The sequence below is a fragment of the Oncorhynchus kisutch genome, linkage group LG11, assembly GCF_002021735.2.
Source record: "Oncorhynchus kisutch isolate 150728-3 linkage group LG11, Okis_V2, whole genome shotgun sequence".
Classification (NCBI taxonomy): domain Eukaryota; kingdom Metazoa; phylum Chordata; class Actinopteri; order Salmoniformes; family Salmonidae; genus Oncorhynchus; species Oncorhynchus kisutch.
Window position 1 is genome coordinate 47831019 of NC_034184.2, and position 20051 is coordinate 47851069.

Consider the following 20051-nt stretch of genomic DNA (forward strand, 5'->3'; position numbering starts at 1 on the left):
TGAGCTGTTTGCCTAAATGGGGATTAAATATTGTAAAGCTAATGTTTTATAACAATTTATGAATTACACTACTCAAAATACTACATATTACTTGATGCTAAAAACTGTACAATTAATATATGAATAATTAAAATGACCTGTGATCCTTAAAATAGCCAAATGCTCCTTTTCTAGTGAAAAGAAAGGGTTGGACACCTTTTAAAATAAAACCTAATTATTAGTCACTAGTCCTATGGTTTTGAAGACAAGGCAGTTTACCAAACTCGCGTTCCCCACTCTGGTCCTTGAGTAACCCCAAGGCCCCAACAACACATTTGTTGTAGCCCCAGACAAAAATCACCTGATTCAACTTGTCAAGAGCTTGATGATTAGTTGACAAGTAGAATCAGTTGCACTTGTCTGGTGCCACAACAAAAATATAACGTTGGGTGTACTTGAGTACCGAAGTTGGGAAACAGACGTTGAATCCCAAACCACCCCCTCTCCCCTACCAACTCTCTTGGGAGGGCCCTCTGTTGTCACGTGTTGCTGAAGAAACTGAGGGTGACTTTCAGAGCGTGACAATGGGATTGATAAACTCATCAACATCGGGACACACTCCTGACTTGAATGATGCAATTCATGTTCATTTTTCAATAATAAAATGAGCTTCAAATTCAAATGAACAAATCCCCCTTGTCGTTTTACAGACACAAACCTCAGTTTCATTTCATTTGGGAGGTGTTTGATCTGTTACATGTGCCAAGTCTCGAAATTAGACATAAACAGATGCATATTGCATATAATTAGGAACGTCTCCCAATTCTTTTATATGGAATTATGCAAACTCCAAACATATTGCAGTGCGTCTTGGTATAGCACTTTGCTCTGCTCTGAAGCCTGCAGCCTTGCTGGCTTGGTCAAAGTGGCTATCTGAGGGTCTAATTAGCCCTTCACTCTCGATAATTTTCACTCCCTCAGCTTTGGGACATTTGTGCAAATGGGAGGAAAGAGGGGTGATTTGGGATTCAGACACTGACATAGGTGACTGAGCGAGCTATGCACATCTCATTGTACAAAGTACTTCATTCAATAGACACGACCAATACTGACCACCAGCACTGCCAGGATGACCATGATGATTCTGAATTCCCTCATCTTTGATTGGTCCCTCCTCTCCCTGTCCCGCCCCCAACCCTGGACGAATCAGAGCTGTCAGAACAGTCACGCTGCAGAAGCACATGATCATAATAGCCAGTAGGAACAGACCAAAAAAAAGTTTTGTTTGGAAAGGATAAAAAGTACAATCCCATCACCCCCACCCAGACCTGATTAACCAGACGACACTTGTACCAGGGAACTCTGAGCGACAGCGTGGACTATGGCCAGGTAGCGCTCCAGATAGGTACAACAGTCTACCAGACATGATAAGGCTGTTAGCTAACAAGGTGATGACCATCAGTACAACCACATTCAGGTAGTAGCTAGGTCCTCCATGGGTGTCTGGACGAGAGGAGGTGGAAGAGAACATGTCTGCCTGCATGCCAACTACTGATGCAATCAATATTACGAGTAACTAAAATCATAACCATAAAATTGGTTTGTTAAACATTAGAAATAATAATACCAATAGTTTGAATTTAATACATTTGAATAAACCTTACTGTGTATCCCTCAAGTGTGAGTGACATATTGTTCTCTTTATGTGAGTGGAGAGAGTAACCTACCCAAACAGATATACTGATATCATAGCTAACAACGCATGATCTGTGAAATTACATGTTTGGGTACACCTAAAAAAATAAAAACTGACTATACCAAACATTAGGAACCCCTTCCTAATATTAAGTTGCCCCCCCCCCCCCCCCCCCCTTTGACTTCAGAACAGACTCAATTCGAGGCATGAACTCTACAAGGGGTTGGAAGTGTTTCACAGGGATGCCCATGTTGACTGCAATCCTTCCCACAGTTGTTAAGTTGGCTAGATGTCCTTTGGGGGTTGGCCCATTCTTGATACACACAGGAAACTGTTGAGTGCGAAAAACCCAGCAGCGTTACAGTTCTTGACACAAACTGGTGCGCATGGCACCTACTACCATACCCTGTTCAAAGGCACTTGAACAGGGTATGGTAGTAGGTGTCAGGCGCACCAGATTGTGTATGTGTGCCTCTGAATGGCACACATACACAATCCATGTCTCAAGGCTTAAAAATCATTCTTTGACTTGTCTCCTCCCCTTCATCTACACTGATTGAAGTGGATTTAATAAGGAATCATAGCTTTCACCTGGTCAGTCTATGTCATGGAAAGAGCAGGTTTTCTTAATGTTTTGTATACTCAGTGTATATTAACTCCCAGGCCATGTCCATAAACCATGACTACCAATGATCAATGACTATACATGTTTTATACAGCTTCTGTTTGGCGTGTCTTTTCTGTTGCACTTGAAACTACCCTCCCCAATTTGGTTCCATGCTGGCTGAAGACCTAGCTAGCCAGTAACTAACTAGCTAACACCAAAGACAGTAGCTTCAATGCTCCCTCCACTCAAGATACTACCTTTTCGAACTGCATATCATCTGAAGATGACCATCTCCCAAGAACTGCCAGATCACAAAATGTGTTTTTGTTTTGTTTTTAAAGTGACAAATTATTCTCCTAATGAAAAGTGCTATATAAAATAAATCCATTATTAATAATTCAGATGAAAGGGGTATAAGTATCTTTGCCTTAAATGAATAGGTGAAACTTGTATTTCGAAATTGACAAAGAAATAAACATATTTATATATTTTTTAAAGACTTTGTTGGGACACAGTGATACATTGAGTTGAAAAAATGAAAAGGAAGTTATAAAGTAAAGTTTCATGAATGAATTTAAAGCTTTTTTAAGCATTTATAATAGCTTACACTATACATTATTATAATAGTGCAACCTAAAAAGGGGTCAATTTACAGTGATTGTAAAGTGTTATGATTAGCCCTCATGGGGTTAGAGCTCAAGAAGGAAAAGTAATCTTAGGGCTCTATAATTCAATCTGTAGTGCTGAAGAGCTGCGGTACAGTGTGATATACACTACAGGTCTAAAGTTTTAGAACACCTACTCAATCAGGGGTTTTTCTTTATTTTTACTATTCTACATTGTAGAATAATAGTGAAGACATTAAAACTGAAATAACACATATGGAATCATGTAGTAACCCCCAAAAAAGTGTTATATTTTATATTTTAGTTTTTTCAAATAACCACCCTTTGCCTTGATGACAGCTTTGCACACTCTAGGCATTATTATTATTTTCATGAGGCAGGGAGAAAACTGCTGTTTTAAAGCTTAAATTACAGTGAATATGTAAATAAATAACAGTTCTGTATGCACACAAAAAAAGCTTATTTCTCTCAAATGTTGTGCACAAATTTGCATTTCTCCTTTGCCAAGATAATCCATATACCTGACAGGTGTGGAATATCAAGAAGCTGATTATATAGCATGGTCATTACACAGGTGCACCTTGTGCTGGGCACAATAAAATGCCACTCTAAAATGTGCAGTTTTGTCACACAACACAATGTCATAGATGTCTCAAGTTTTGAGGGAGCATGCAATTGGCATGCCAGAGAATTTATGTTAATTTCTCAACCATAAACTGCCCCAACGCCATTTTAGAGAACCAGCTTCACAACCATAGACCACGTGTAAGCACGCCAGCCCAGGATCTCCACATCCGGCTTCTTCACCTGCGGGATCGTCCGAGACCAGCCACCTGGATAGCTGGTGAAACTGTGGGTTTGCACAAATGAAGAATGAATAAGAAAAACACAAACGGTTAGAAACCTCAGTGAAGCTCATCTGCATGATGACTGCAGTTCGGTGTCGTAACTGACTTCACTAGGCAAATGCTCACCTTCAATGGCCACTGGCACGCTGGAGAAGTGTGGTCTTTATGGATGAATCCCGGTTTCAACTACTTATGGCGTTGAGTGTGCAAGCGGTTTTCTGATGTCAATGTTGTGAAAAGACTGCCCCATGGTGGCTGTGAGGTTATGGTATGGGCATGCATAAGCTACGGACAACAAACACAATTGCATTTTATCTGTGACAATTTGAATGCACAGAGATACCGTGACAAGATCCTGAGGCCCATTGTCATGCCATTCATCTGCCAACATCACCTCATGTTTCAGCATGATAATGCACGGCCCCATATCGCAAGGATCTGTACACAATTTCTGGAAGCTGAAAATGTTCCAGTTAATCCATGGCCTGCATACTCACCAGACATGTCACCCAATGAGTATGTTTGGGATGCTCTGGATTGACGTGTACGACAGCCTGTTCCAATTCCAGCCAATATCGAGCAACTTCGCACAGCCATTGAAGCGGAGTGGGACAACATTCCACATGCCACAACCAACAGCCGGATCAACTCTATGCGAAAGAAATCTGTCGCACTGCATGAGGCAAATGGTGGTCACAGCAGATACTGACTGGTTTTCTGATCTATGCCCCTACTTTAAAAAAAAGGTTTCTGTGACCAACAGATGCATATCTGTATTTCCAGTCATGTGAAATCCATAGATTAGGGCCTAATGAATTTATTTCAATTGACTGATTTCCCTATATGAACTGTAACTCAGTAAAATCTTTGAAATTGTTGCATGTTGCGTTTATATTTTTGTTCAGTGTATATTGACAAATGTCAACAACAAAAAAGGTCCATCAAAGTTAAAACCTGATAAAAATGAATTTATAGGAATGCTGTAAGTACAGAACTTACACTCTGACAGAGCTCCAGAGTTCCTCTGTGAATATTGGAGAAACTTCCAGAAGGACAACCATCTCTGCAGCACTCCACCAATCATGCCTTTATGGTAGAGCGGCCAGATGGAGGCCACTCCTCAGAAAAAGGCATATGACAGCCCGCTTGTAGTTTGCCAAAAGGCACCTAAAGACTCTCAGACCATGATGTTTACATTCCTCTTTACCCATCTCATATGTATATACTGTAATATAAACTGGGTGGTACGAGCCCTGAATGCTGATTGGCTGACAGCCGTGGTATATCAGACCGTATATACCACGGGTATGACAAAACATGTATTTTTACTGCTACATTGGTAATCAGTTTATAATAGGAATAAGGCACCTTGGGGGTTTGTGATATATGGCCAATATACCACAGCTAAGGGCTGTGTCCAGGCATTCCGCATTGTGTCATGCTCAAGAACAGGCCTTAGTCATGGTATATTGGCCACATACCACATCCCCTCGAGCATTATTGCTTAATACTATTCTACTGTATTTTAGTCAATTCTACTCCTACATTGCTCATCCTAATATTTCTATATTCCTTAATTTTATTATTTTACTTTTAGATTTGTGAATTTTTAGATAGGAGGTAAGAACACAAGCATTTCACTACACCCACAATAACATCTGCTAAATATGTGTATGTGACCAATCAAATTTGATTTGACTTGATTTGAGTAACAAGATTCTCTAGTCTGATGAAACCAAGATGTATCTCTTTGGCCTGAATGCCAAGCTTCACATCTGGAGGAAACCTAGCACCATCCCTACGGTGAAGCATTGTGGTGTCAGCATCATGCTGTGGGGATGTTTTTCAGCAGCAGGGACTGGGAGACTAGTCAGAATTGAGGTAAAGATGAACAGAGAAATGTACAGGGATCCTTGATGAAAACCTGCTCCAGAGTGCTCAGGCCCTCAGACTGGGGCGAAGGTTCACCTTCCAACAGGACAATGACACTAAGCACTCAGTTAAGACAACGCAGGAGTAGCTTTGGGACAAGTCTCTGAATGTCCTTGAGTGTCCAGGCCAGAGTCCGGACTTGTACCCGATCGAACATCTCTGGAGAGACCTGAAATAGCTGTGCAGCGACACTCCCCATCCAACCTTATAGAGCTTGAGAGGATCTGCAGAGAAGAATGAGAGAAACTCCCCAAATACAGGTGTGCCAAGCTTGTAGCGTCATACCCAAGAAGACGAGGCTGTAAATCTCTTCCAAAGCTGCTTCAACAAAGTGCTGAGTAAAGGGTCTCAATACTGATGTAAATATATTTCATAAAAAATTTAAAAAATATACATTTGCTAGAATAAATAAAAAGGTTTTTGCTTCGCCAATAAGGGGTATTGTGTCTAGATTGATGAGGGGGAAAAAATGATTTAATCCATTTTAGAATAAGGCTGTAAAGTAACAAAATTTGGAAAAAGTCGAGCGGTCTGTATACTTCCCGAATGCATTGTATATATATATATTTAATCTACATTACAAAATAATAGACTTATCTGAGAATCATTTTGTTAGTGACAACATTTTTAGATGAGACAGAATTGTTTTTTTTTGGACAAGAGTAGTGGCAGCCAGAGAAAGTATTGGAAAATCATTGGTGACATAAAGAGGTTTCTGTGAGAATACCCCACATTACCCTATTTTCAGACACTGTTGAATAATTGGTTCATTCCTCGAAATGAGTGCCTTTTGCATCCCTTTGATATTTTAGTTAGAAATTGTGCGAGAATATAGAATTTTTAAATCCTGTTACATAAAAAGAAAGTGCCCTTCAATATAGACCATGTGGAAAATTCTCAAATCTGACTTCTAGGAAAATTTTACCCCACTTAACCCCAACATTTCTCAATGTTTTCACCATTATTGTAAAGCCCTAGTTATTTTGTTGCTTTGACAAAGTCATTTCTGAATACTATTATTATTTATTTAATGCGATACATTTTAAGGTAACCCAGTTACATGAACTAAATTATTGTTTTAATATGGTGAAACTATTCCCCCCAAAAATTATTTGAAAGAAACATTGAACATCTAATAGTCAAACAGAAGGTGAGCTGGTTCTACTCTTTTTGGCCATTTTCTGGTGTTTGAGTGGGGCAAGCATAACGCGTCAACCCTGTTACTGATAAGTAGATGTGTGAAGCTTGCATTCAGTCGCCCTTCCCTGTTGCACCCAGTGGCGGTCGGTGCCGTTTAAGATGGCTTTTTAAAAAATTTTATGAACATGCCTTATTTCTATTACAGCATATTGGATGACTGTCATTCATATTCCATTCATGCAGCTCAATGTAACATCGATAGGTTAACTACTACATGACACTCAAATTTTCCGTATACCCCCATGAGGTTGCTACAACATAACCTATGAATGTAAGTTTACAACGTAGGTGCACATGTTGAGAGACATTTGAGTAATCAAGGTGACAGATGGTAATACATTCGATACCATCTTCGTTCCGTTTGCTTCCGTTTAAGAATGTTTTTCAACAGAATCGGCAGAATGAATACACCCCTGATCACACTAAAACACAGTTCACTTTCACCACAGCTACATACAAACAGCATGATGACTTTGATCATTGTAGCTATAATTCCTTCTCGACATGCTCTCCTCCTGTCACCTTTTCCCTTCGCTTGTGGAATTCAGTGCACAAAACATCAGCTGTCTGTGACCAGGAGAAAAACCTTTCCAAGCCATAACCTTCATATCATAACCACTATACACAGCCTACAATCGCTGTCACCATTATTAGCTGGTGTCATAGACAACATAGCTACTAGAACTAAAGTGTTAGTAAACCCCCTACAATCATGCAATACAGTGTACAGTCAGCAAGCAGTTTAGCAGTTACACCGGTGTGCCCCAGTGGAAAAAATGAATAAAACCAAAAGCTTACCTTGACTTGGAAGATTTCCAGTGTTGGATAGCCACAGCCAGCTAGCTAACATAGCATCCCTCTCTGTTTGAGCCAGGTGTTTGAGTAGGCTAAACTAGCTGAAAGTGGGAAAAGAATATAACAAAATATAGCTAGCTCTCTCCCTTGCTTCTCCTTCATTTTTGAAGAAATTAATTTGTTCAAAATGGTTGTCTTTCTCTCTCTTTGAGTCAACTACTCACCACATTTTATGCACTTTGGTAGCTAGCTGTAACTTATACATTATCTGATCCTTTGATTGGGTGGACAGCATGTCAGTTCATGCTGCAAGAGCTCTGATGAGGACATCCTCTGGAAATTGACATAATTACTGTGTATGTATATGGAAGGGGGTGAGAACCATGAGCCTCCTAGGTTTTGTATTGAAATCAATGTACCCAGAGGAGGACAGAAACTAGCTGTCCTCCAGCTACATCATGGTGCTACCCTACAACAGTTTTAAAAAGTGTGTTTTAATCTAATTATTTGGTGATGTGAATGTATTTAGTATAGTTTTATCTGAAAATAATAACTTATTTAATATTTCACCATTTTTATGAAATTTATGGAGGATGGTCCTCCCCTTCCTCCTCTGAGGATCCTCCACCGGTTGCACACAACAAGCTTCCATTCCCCCTGTCACAAGGGAAATTATAGCTGATTTGAGATGAAATCATCAACCCAGTTACAGTCAACCATGTTACTTTAGTTGACACTTTATAGGCACTTGCTATTCATAGGTTGCACCTCCATCACTGGGTTGCGTCATGCCATTGTTATGAACGTTCTCATGCCGCCCTTTATCGGCGGTGCCATAGTGGGGCCGTGAAGTGGTGATAAGCCCAGTCATTCTGGAAGGAGGCTAACTACTGTGTTATGGGTGTAAGATGGCACAGTGATGCCATCTGTTGGTAAATGTTCATTACTGCAACTCTTGTGTTTTACCGGGGTGCTTGAGATACTCGGATGTGTTGTGATGTACTGAACAAGACTGGTTACTCGCATCAATGCCTCTGTCTCGTCATTTAACATTCAAACATACTGTTTTGTCAAATTTCACTATAGTGCATGGAAATACAATGACATTGCTAAAGTACTCAGATATTTAGTAGGATTACACTTTGCCAGCATTAGCATGTTGTCAAATTTACTTTGGATAGATGGCAATGTTGACATTAGCTAGCAAATTGAGTGAAAAATAGCTAGCAATGCTAACGTTAGCTAGCTAAAATCCGGTGGCCTCCCCTCAATCTTAGCTAGCCAAAGTTATAGTTGGCTATTAATCTGGGGACATCAACATAATGACAAAAGGCTTTCCTATTAGTTATTTGCCTGGTATTTCCAAGCCACTGTAATGCACTTTTGATGAAAATCATCAGCGCTCATTGACGATGCATTGAGTAGAATGCTCGGTATGGCATCAGTCCAAAACGAATGTTAAAAACCATATTGTGAAGAAACATGCAACCCATTTATATTTTTTAAATTTAATCTCATGAGACGTGAAAACATGTTTTTTATTAAGTTGAACATGTGCTCTTCATGACAAAATGTAAAAATTATGTGAAGAAAATCTCACCAAGTTACACTACCAAAGGGGACTCACTTCGTGGAACGACCCAATTAACTCGCTGTAAATACACTATCAGCCAGAACAACTTTTTCAGTTGCGCTCCTTTGCAAGACAAACAAAATATGAAGAACATATTGGCTGTCTGTGTCAGTGGACTCGTCCATTATTATGCATATGCTTTTTCATTGTTTGATTCCAGAGTGGTCTATTGCGCATTTTTGTTTGTAGTAAATAGTGGCGACCCGTCATTCAAGGCAGAGCCACACCTGTTTTGAGCCCCACATTTTTAGCACAAAAAAAGTAACAATTATTATATATGTATTTTTGGAGGCTTTGCCTGTTTTGAATGTTATTTTGGCATTAATACCAGTCACATATCAGTTTGCAAACAATGTAAAAAAAAAAATATATCATTGAGTTAATAAAGTAGCATACAAACATGGTCTCTTTTTTTGTTTTCTTAGGTAAGGTAGCTCCAAAATGCAGGTGTTTCAGCCTAGCTCAGTGCGTTCTGTGGTGGTGGGACAAGCCAGCAGAAAATACGCTCATTGTCTTAGTCTTAATTATGGATTGCCTCTTATGCGCTTGTCATCCACTTACGCCATAGTTTGTACATATCAATTGTCAGTAGAAACCACATTTGTTTAATTAAGCAAGACAGCCATATCAGCTACAGTGCCTTGCGAAAGTATTCGGCCCCCTTGAACTTTGCGACCTTTTGCCACATTTCAGGCTTCAAACATAAAGATATAAAACTGTATTTTTTTGTGAAGAATCAACAACAAGTGGGACACAATCATGAAGTGGAATCATCATTAGTCATTTAGGTCAACATTGGATCATTCAGAGATCCTCACTGAACTTCTGGAGAGAGTTTGCTGCACTGAAAGTAAAGGGGCTGAATAATTTTGCACGCCCAATAATTCAGTTTTTGATTTGTTAAAAAAGTTTGAAATATCCAATAAATGTCGTTCCGCTTCATGATTGTGTCCCACTTGTTGTTGATTCTTCACAAAAAATACATTTTTATATCTTTATGTTTGAAGCCTGAAATGTGGCAAAAGGTCGCAAAGTTCAAGGGGGCCGAATACTTTCGCAAGGCACTGTATGTTTTTATAAATGTCAGTAAATGAGGCTGAATGAACTGTTTCATCGTCAGACAAGGCTCCGCTGATAGCCAGGTGTAGCAGTGGTATAGTGCAATTAATGTATTGTTTAGTGTTGTGTAGTGGCTTTGCTGGCAAGCATCCCATTTTATATTTATTATTTCCAGAGATGTAAACCAGAGACTTGTTTCCATCAGATTGACTTGCTGCAGATATGTGATTATGTGTCATGATAAAGTGCACATAAAAATAGATTTTGCAGTAAATTTCCATGTACCAAATAAAAAATACATGTTAAATGAGTTCCATAGCATTTTCAACTCAATTGATTTTCTCACAAAAAAAATTATTGAGCAAGTGAGCCCGCTCTGGTATTGGCATGTGTGCTCTAGCTCTAGCCAACAGCGCTATTGGCTAGAGGTAGAGCACACCTACACAGAGTACAAAACATTAGAAACACCATCCTAAAATGTAGTTGCACCCAATTTTGACCTCAGAACAGCCTCAATTAGTCAGGGCATGGACTTTAGAAGGCGTTGAAAGCTTTCCACTGGGATCCTGACCCTTGTTGACTCCAATGCTTCCCACATTTGTGTCAGGTTGACTTGATGTCCTTTGAGTGGTGGACCATTCTTGATACACAGGGGAATCTGTTTAGCATGAAAAACCCAGAAGCGTTGCCGTTCTTGACACACTGACGCGCCTGGCACCTACTACCACACCCTTTTCAGAGGCACTTAAACCTTTTGTCTTGCCCATTCACCCTCTGAATGGCACACATACACAGGCCATAGCGGTGTTCAAATACCCATACTAGCATACTGTATACTTAATGAGTATATACTATTAGTACATTTTAGTATACTGTAAATTAAACGTATTGTTTCAGTTGAGCTTACTAAAGCTTCGCCTGTCTACCGGAAGTTGATGCTGTTGCTATGCAACCTCTTGCTAGCTTGTTAGCATAACAAATGACTAGCTAAACATTTTACGATTTCAGTTGTGTTCATAAATTCAATCTTGAGTGCCAGAGTGCGCTCTGGACGTTCGTAAATCCAGAGCATTGTCAGCAGTGGTGGAAAAAGTACCCAATTGTCATACTTGTGTTAAAGTAAAGATACCTTAATAGAAAATTACTCAAGTAAAAGTGAAAGTCACCCAGTAAAATACTACTTGAGTAAAAGTCTAAAAGTTGGTTTTACATTTTAAGTATCAAAAGTAAAAGTATAAATAATTTAATATTCCTTATATTGTTTTTTAATTTACTCATAGCCAGGGGCACTCTCCAACACTCAGACATAATTTACAAGTAAAGTGTTTGTGTTTAGTTAGTCCGCCAGATCAGAGGCAATAGGAATGTTCTCTTTAATAAGTGCGTGAATGTGACAATTTTCCATTCCTGCTAAGCATTCAAAATGTAAGAGTACTTTTAGGTGTCAGAGAAAATGTTTGTAGTAAAAAGTACATTATTTCATTGAGGAATGTAGTGAAGTTAAAGTGAAAAATATAAATATTAAAAATATTACTTAAGTATTTTTACTGAAGTACTTTACACCACTGTACTTTACACCACTGATTGTCAGATTGTCCGTTCATAAATTCTGAGCGTTTCAGAGCGCAGAGCAGGGTTGATCCGAGCCTTCAACGCAGTCAAGCACCCAAGCTAACTGGCTAACGTTGGCTAGCTACTTCCAGGCAGAAATGAGACTGAGAGAACACCTCACTCTGACCATTTTACACACCCTAGCAGAGCTGGTTAGGCTGTTTTCATGTTATCTAGAGCATTGGTGACTGTAACTGTGCTGCTGGCAACAACATAATAACTTTTTTTTTTGCTGACATTTATTGACACCGGTCATATTCAACCGGTGTTGAGCATTCCTAAATTCATCATTCTCAGGGATGCAAACTGGTGAGGGCCCAAAAATGTGACATTTTTTTACACTGAACATGCAAAAAAAATCCCTGCTAGGGGGAAATGCAGGTTAACTAACTAATTAAACAAAGAATATGATCTACATGATCAGTCTCTGTGTGTAAAATAAAAAAGTGGTTAAGTAGCCCTATTTTGAGATGTGAGATATTACAATCTCTTTCAATAATGACAGGAATGGAGGAGGTCTTTTCTCCAGTGAGATTGCTAAGCGAACACCGCCATGTTTAGGCTGGCTAACAGACTGCTGCCTGGCCTGCACCCTCTCTCATTTAGTTTCCAGTTGTCCAATCTATTCTAAGTCAGTGTAGTGACCCGTAGTCCTACATAATTGAAGATCATCCCGTAATTTCAGATAATTCTTAAATGATATACTAATTTAAGACATTACACATGTCCTTAAATGAGATAACAAGGAAGGGATTTCCAACACAGTATTAGTCTGTACATCACTTCAACTTGATATCCTTACAAGGTAATATAGTAAAAATTAAGCAAACGCAAATGCAACAACAAACTGTGTTGAACCAAATCATACCTTTGAAAAACGAGCAGCATCCACCACGTTTTGTTTCTGAACCTGTCTCCAGCCGCTTGATCTCGGTTGGGAAAAGGCTCATAGGGGTTGGGTTAAATGCAGAAGACACATTGAATGCATTCAGTTGTACAACTGACTAGGTATCCCCCTTTCCCTTCCTTCATTTGTGGTAAGTTTACAGATGCTGTCGAAAGAGCCTTGGTGGAAGAGGGACTGGGGGTTGTAGACGGTGCGGATGGCCCGAGTAATGTATGGAGGAGAGCCACAGAACCCCTGGTTCACCCAGGAACGTTTCCCCAGGCTGTGCAACTCACCTGTCCACTGAAATGGTTCTTCGACTGGTTGTTGAAGTGCTGCATTGGTGCCTGGTTGGGATCACCTTGCTCTCTATACTCCGGACATTATTACTGTAGGTTCTCAAGCAACATGATAGTGAGGCAAGACCAGTCTAGCAAGGTTGTTAACCATCACCTGTTGGTGGGATCATTTTTAAAAAGGGCCGATGACATAGGCATGGAAGAGAGAGGAGCTGGTGCCTTCTTGTGTGCCATAAACTGCTCAGTTTAACATTAAATATATGAGACACACTGCACATCATATTACACAGAGTTATTAGAATTGGGCACTTCACTCATATTCATTTTCTTCAGCCATGGGGGTGCTGAGAAAATGTTTTTGATCATTTGTTTGGCCGTGCCTGATGTTGCTACAAACCTACAGGAAAAATAAGTAAAATAAAAAAGTACATGTGAAAACCTTGTGAAGACTTACAAAAAACGTTTGACCTCTGTTAAAACCTTGTGAAGACTTACAGAAAACGTTTGACCTCTGTTATTGCCAACAAAGGGTATATAAAAAAGTATTGAGATAAACTTTTGTTATTGACCAAATACTTATTTTCCACCATAATTTGCAAATAAATTCATTAAAAATCCTACAATGTGATTTTCTGGATTTCTTTTTCTCATTTTGTCTGTCATAGTTGAAGTGTACCTATGATGAAAATGACAGGCCTCTCTCATCTTTTTAAGTGGGAGAACTTGCACAATTGGTGGCTGACTAAATACTTTTTTGCCCCACCGTATGTGCATACTGCACCATCAAAGAATGGGCCACCAACAAAAATGTTAACAATGGAGCACGTGCATCCTATGACATTTTCACATGCACATCTATTGATTTATATGATATATATGTAGGAGTCAATGAATGCCATTCCATGAGAATGCAACATTACTTTTCTAAACATAATGGTAAGCTATATGGGGCGGCAGCGTAGCCTAGTGGTTAGATCTGACAAGGTACAAATCTGTCGTTCTGCCCCTGAACAGGCAGTTAACCCACTGTTCCCAGGCCGTCATTGAAAATAAGAATGTGTTCTTAACTGACTTGCCTGGTTAAATAAAGGTAAAATATTTTTTTTTAAATACAAGTCTCATAACAACAGAAACATAAACAGTAGAGTCATAGGTCCCATGTTTTGGTGTATGGTAAGAATTGTTTTTGTATTTATCTCAATCTCTAAGGTTAGGCTATATATCATTAGTTGAAATTACTGGAAGTCTTACAGACTGTGGCTTTTAAAGGGGCAATCTGCAAATCAAACAAAGGGCTATATTCAATCCGGACCGAGGAAGATCCGCGTTATAGGGTGATTTAAATGTAGTGGTAATGTCCGATTGAGCCGACATATGCAACGTTTACCGTGAATGCAATCTCTGCGAACATGGGAACATTGCCTTCAAATTTCAAACGCGATATAGCGTGGATCTTCCATGGTCCGGACTGAATCTACACCAAAGTGGTCACCCCCCGGCTGCTGTTGTCAGATTTCCCAGTTAAGAGTTTCCAGATGTTTTGAGTGTGGCAGAAATCATGCTGGATTGACAGCATGGCCAATGTTGAATGTTTATCCTTTTAAGGGATAAAAAGAGACACTTAAGCAGGCTAGTTATTGCTTTGCAATGGTTGCAGTTAGCCACTGACTCCTTCCAAACCACTCATTGTTAAATTTGCGATTTCCAACTTGTGAAATGTTTATGTCCAATGAGCACCAATACGTTTTATCTACAATTTCTCTTCAGATGACTAGGATTGAAAAGGATTTGCCAGCAGATTGTTGACGTGATTCATGATGATGACTGCTACAGTAGCTTGCGAGCTAAGATCTTGAAAGTATGATGTTGACATGTCAGTCCAATCAAAGCAACTGTAGATATAACGTGATTTGATGTTATTTTATCTGTGGCCAATGACCTTAAGTAACTCTATGGCAGTACCTAAGGGGCTTGAATTTTTTAGCTCAACCTTAGATTTTGCAGTGACGTAGTGTAACCATGAGTGACAGAAGACTGAGCCAATCACGGCGCAACTAGAGAACAGGGCCATCTGTTAATTAAAAGGCATTCCAGGTGACTATCTCATGAAGCTGGTTGAGAGAATGCCAAGAGTGTGCAAAGATGTCATCAAGGCAAAGGGTGGCTATTTTGAAGAATTTGTTTAACTCTTTTTTTGGTGACTACATGATTCCATGTGTTATTTCATAGTTTGGATGCCTTCACTATTATTCTAGAAAATAGTAAAAATAAAGAAAAACCCTTGAATGAGTAGGTGTCCAGAGTTTTAACTGGTACTATATATATATATACACACACAGTTGAAGTCGGAAGTTTACATACACTTAGGTTGTGCATTAAAACTCGTTTTTCAACCACTCCACAAATTTCTTGTTAACAAACTATAGTTTTGGCAAGTCAGTTAGGACATCTAGTTTGTGCATGACAAGTAATTTTTCCAACAATTGTTTACAGACAGATTATTTTAATTATAATGCACTGTATCACAATTCCAGTGGGTCAGAAGTTATATTATATTTATCCTATTTAACACATGTACAAGTGTGTACTAATACGCATGTGTGAATTGGAAATGTTTTTTGTACATCCCAACTCTCCCTGAGACACCCTCAGAGGGTCTGCCATTATCACCTTGTTGCTGGAGCAATTAGGGTTAAGTGCCTTGCTCAAGGGCACATTGCAGATATCTCACCTTGTTGGCTTGAGGATTCGAACTAGCAACATTTTAGCTACTGGCTCAACGCTCTAACCGTTAGTCTATCCGCCGCCATATCAATCTAACTAATAAAAAATAAAAAAATCTGATCTATTGGAAGATTATAGTTGACTTGGTGGCACGTGAACTAAGACTTGGCGAGTGTGTCTGTTTTTTGTGAATCAGATGCTTCAAATGATACATTTCAATAGGAATGGCGGACAAGCAAACACAACAGCATTAGGTTGACAGTTTAAAATCAAACCGTTTTTGTCATTCTAACTTTAATGTATCACTTCAAATGTATCACATAAACCAGATGAAACAAACTGCTCAGATTATAGTCCTGCTCTACCATCTCTTAATCCTACTAGCCACCACAGATTAGATTGACTAGTAGATTAGACCATTTCAATGGAGAGTCTCTATTTGGGCATGCTTTTTAGTTCAGTACTTGGCTGAATCTGTGTCTGGGAAACCGGCCCTACGAGACTCCAGAGAAGAGTAGTTTGTAGGTTCAAAGGGCCAGTGGTGATTAGGTTGCTGGTGAAGTAGGTTGGCAAAATTCCATACATTTTCCAAAACTTTCAACTAGAATTTCTGAAAAACCTGTGCATTATGGGGAAGTTTACATACTTTTACAACCCTGTGGCAGAGTGTCTGCTTCTTACACAGCTAGCTCCTCACAGCTCATCGCTCTCCAACTGTGCCTCCGTAGATGAGCTGGAGAACAGGATGGGGCTGTTGTCCGTCGTGGGAAAGGCAGACTTGATGTCTAGGCCTTGGCCAGTCAGTGTTGCATAGCGACTGCCTTACCACGGAGCCTTCTTCATAGGCAGAGGAACATGTTGATGCCACTGGGCTGCAAAGAACAGAGATGGCTCTGGGCATTGTAGTCCATGCATTTGATATCTTGATACACTTAAAACACAATCATTAGCAACTATTGAGTCATTCAAAACTATCCCAATAAACACTGTGACAGGTAAGAGAAAGCTGTTAAAAGTTGTATTGAATTTAATTTACCATAGATGTCTAGTCTCGCTGTGCATGAAACAATTCCAGCCTCATTCTTTGCTGATACGGTGTACCAGCCAGCATCCTCTTTCCTGGTTGGCTGAATCAGGAGGAAAACATATCCAGTGGCATCCTGGTGTAAGCTAGAATCAAAAAAACATATCTTCAATTAAATGATCACAAAAAACTAAATGTATTTATCAACTGTGTTCTAATGAAATGTTTTTGGTGAATAACAAGCATGAATTTTCTAATCTAATCTGGCTGAATTGGAATGTACTCTATGCATGGGTTTTGTGTGTTACCTCTTGTCTACATGAGTTTGAATATAAGTGGGCAGTCAACTTTCTGGTTGGAGGGTGAGAGGTTAGTTTGGGAATATTAACCTGACTCTGGCCTTGGTGTGAGGAATGGTGTCATTGTCTTTCTTCCAGTAGATGACAGGTGGAGGCATGCCCAGCACCCTGCACTCCAGTCGGACGGGGGTGCCCTCTGCGATGCCTGTGTTCTGGAGCTTCTCCACAAACTGGGGGACCTGCTTCATCTCTTTTTCTGAATGGGAAAATAAGTTATTCTCTGTCATGTACAATTACTATAATACTTATTAATTGTCATGGCATACGTCAATATATAAACAAATGTATGTTTTTGTCATCAATTATTCAAAACCTATCATTGATTACCTACATTATATAATTGTTACATTTATATAATATATATATTATATAATTGTTACATTGTTACACTTTCAATAATAAGTCATCATAAATGCTTCTAAATATTTATTAATAATGTAATACTAATTTGTTACCAAGATGTACACTATTTGGGTTTCATGAAAATACTTGTTTTGAGAACTCTTACCCACAACTCTTAACTCTAGACCGAAGGAGCTCTGTCCTGCTTTGTTGCTGGCAATGCAAGTGTATGTCCCAGCGTCGTCCTGTTTTAGAGGGTCTATGACAAGGGAATGGATTCCATTCTCCCTCACCAGCATCCGGTGGTAGAAGTTTGGGTAGATGGGCCTCCCGTTGATCAGCCACATCAGCTCTGGGTTTGGAAGGCCACTAACCTGGAAAACAGAGAAACACAATAGCACTTCTTGTGAGATGTATACAGTACTATCTATCTTCAAAGGCTATCCTGACTGATATTTAGCACAATGTTTTTTTATAGTAAATCTAAAATGTATTAAATGACCATTGCTTAAATCACTCTATTCAGTTATTTTACAGTCCATGGTTATGTCACATACCTTGCAGTCTAATCTACAGACTCTGCCCTCATGAGCCACCATGTCCCCTGGAGCCTGGAGGAAGTGAGGTTGGAAGAAGCGTTCCTGGGTTGGTTCACCCTCTTCCACTTCCTGTATGCGGGCCCGCACCCTGTAGGCATGTAGGGATGTGCAGAACATGTTACAGTACATGTATATTGGCCCGGGTATTGCTGAGATATCTTGTCATCTGCAATCGTTAAGACAATGATGTATGAGATTAGTGTTGCTATCATAGGGATAAAACTCTGATTGGTTTATCTCTATATGGGTTTATGGTTGCTATGAGGGTTTGTGTCTGTTCAACAGTAGTCTGGGCAATATGAAAAATGACATTTTCGTCTTTTGAGCTTCTAGTCATGAAATCTATGCAGCCTACTCAATCACTTTTTATAGCTACTGTTTACAGGCCTCCTGGGCCATATACAGCGTTTCTCACTGAGTTCCCTGAATTCCTATCGGACCTTGTAGTCATAGCAGATAATATTCTAATCTTTGGTGACTTTAATATTCACATGGAAAAGTCCACAGACCCACTCCAAAAGGCTTTCGGAGCCATCATCGACTCAGTGGGTTTTGTCCAACATGTCTCTGGACCCACTCACTGTCACAGTCATACGCTGGACCTAGTTTTGTCCCATGGAATAAATGTGGTGGATCTTAATGTTTTTCCTCATAATCCTGGTCTATCGGACCACCTTTTTATTACGTTTGCAATTGCAACAAATAATCTGCTTAGACCCCAACCAAGGAACATCAAAAGTCGTGCTATAAATTCACAGACAACACAAAGATTCCTTGATGCCCTTCCAGACTCCCTCTGCCTACCCAAGGACGCCAGAGGACAAAAATCAGTTAACCACCTAACTGAGGATCTCAATCTAACCTTGCGCAATACCCTAGATGCAGTTGCACCCCTAAAAACAAAAAAAATGTCTCATAAGAAACTAGCTCCCTGGTACACAGAAAATACCCGAGCTCTGAAGCAAGCTTCCAGAAAATTGGAACGGAAATGGCGCCACACCAAACTGGAAGTCTTCCGACTAGCTTGGAAGGACGGTACCGTGCAGTACCGTAGAGCCCTTACTGCTGCTCGATCATCCTATTTTTCTAACTTAATTGAGGAAAATAAGAACAATCCGAAATTCCTTTTTAATACTGTCGCAAAGCTAACTAAAAAGCAGCATTCCCCAAGAGAGGATGACTTTCACTTTAGCAGTGATAAATTCATGAACTTCTTTGAGGAAAAGATTATGATTATTAGAAAGCAAATTACGGACTCCTCTTTAAACCTGCGTATTCCTCCAAACCTCAGTTGTCCTGAGTCTGCACAACTCTGCCAGGACCTAGGATCAAGAGAGACGCTCAAGTGTTTTAGTACTATATCTCTTGACACAATGATGAAAATAATCATGGCCTCTAAACCTTCAAGCTGCATACTGGACCCTATTCCAACTAAACTACTGAAAGAGCTGCTTCCTGTGCTTGGCCCTCCTATGTTGAACATAATAAACGGCTCTCTATCCACTGGATGTGTACCAAACTCACTAAAAGTGGCAGTAATAAAGCCTCTCTTGAAAAAGCCAAACCTTGACCCAGAAAATATAAAAAACTATCGGCCTATATCGAATCTTCCATTCCTCTCAAAAATTTTAGAGAAGGCTGTTGCGCAGCAACTCACTGCCTTCCTGAAGACAAACAATGTATACGAAATGCTTCAGTCTGGTTTTAGACCCCATCATAGCACTGAGACGGGACTTGTGAAGGTGGTAAATGACATTTTAATGGCATCGGACCGAGGCTCTGCATCTGTCCTCGTGCTCCTAGACCTTAGTGCTGCTTTTGATACCATCGAT

General features: G+C 39.7%; 1 protein-coding gene across 2 annotated transcripts in view; it reads right to left on the reverse strand.

The window, feature by feature from the left end:
- Window positions 1–16145: 16145 nt before the first annotated feature.
- The window catches only part of LOC109899579 (myopalladin-like), a 50444-nt gene continuing 46538 nt past the window's right edge, over window positions 16146–20051 (reverse strand). For both annotated transcript variants that reach the window (XM_031835890.1, XM_020494930.2), the window contains 5 exons: window positions 18178–18307; window positions 17787–17994; window positions 17309–17474; window positions 16932–17065; window positions 16146–16767 (listed from right to left, as the gene is read on the reverse strand). In XM_031835890.1, the coding sequence (XP_031691750.1) occupies window positions 16718–16767; window positions 16932–17065; window positions 17309–17474; window positions 17787–17994; window positions 18178–18307 (688 nt within the window). In that variant the 3' untranslated portion in view covers window positions 16146–16717. The remainder of the gene's footprint in view (window positions 16768–16931; window positions 17066–17308; window positions 17475–17786; window positions 17995–18177; window positions 18308–20051) is intronic.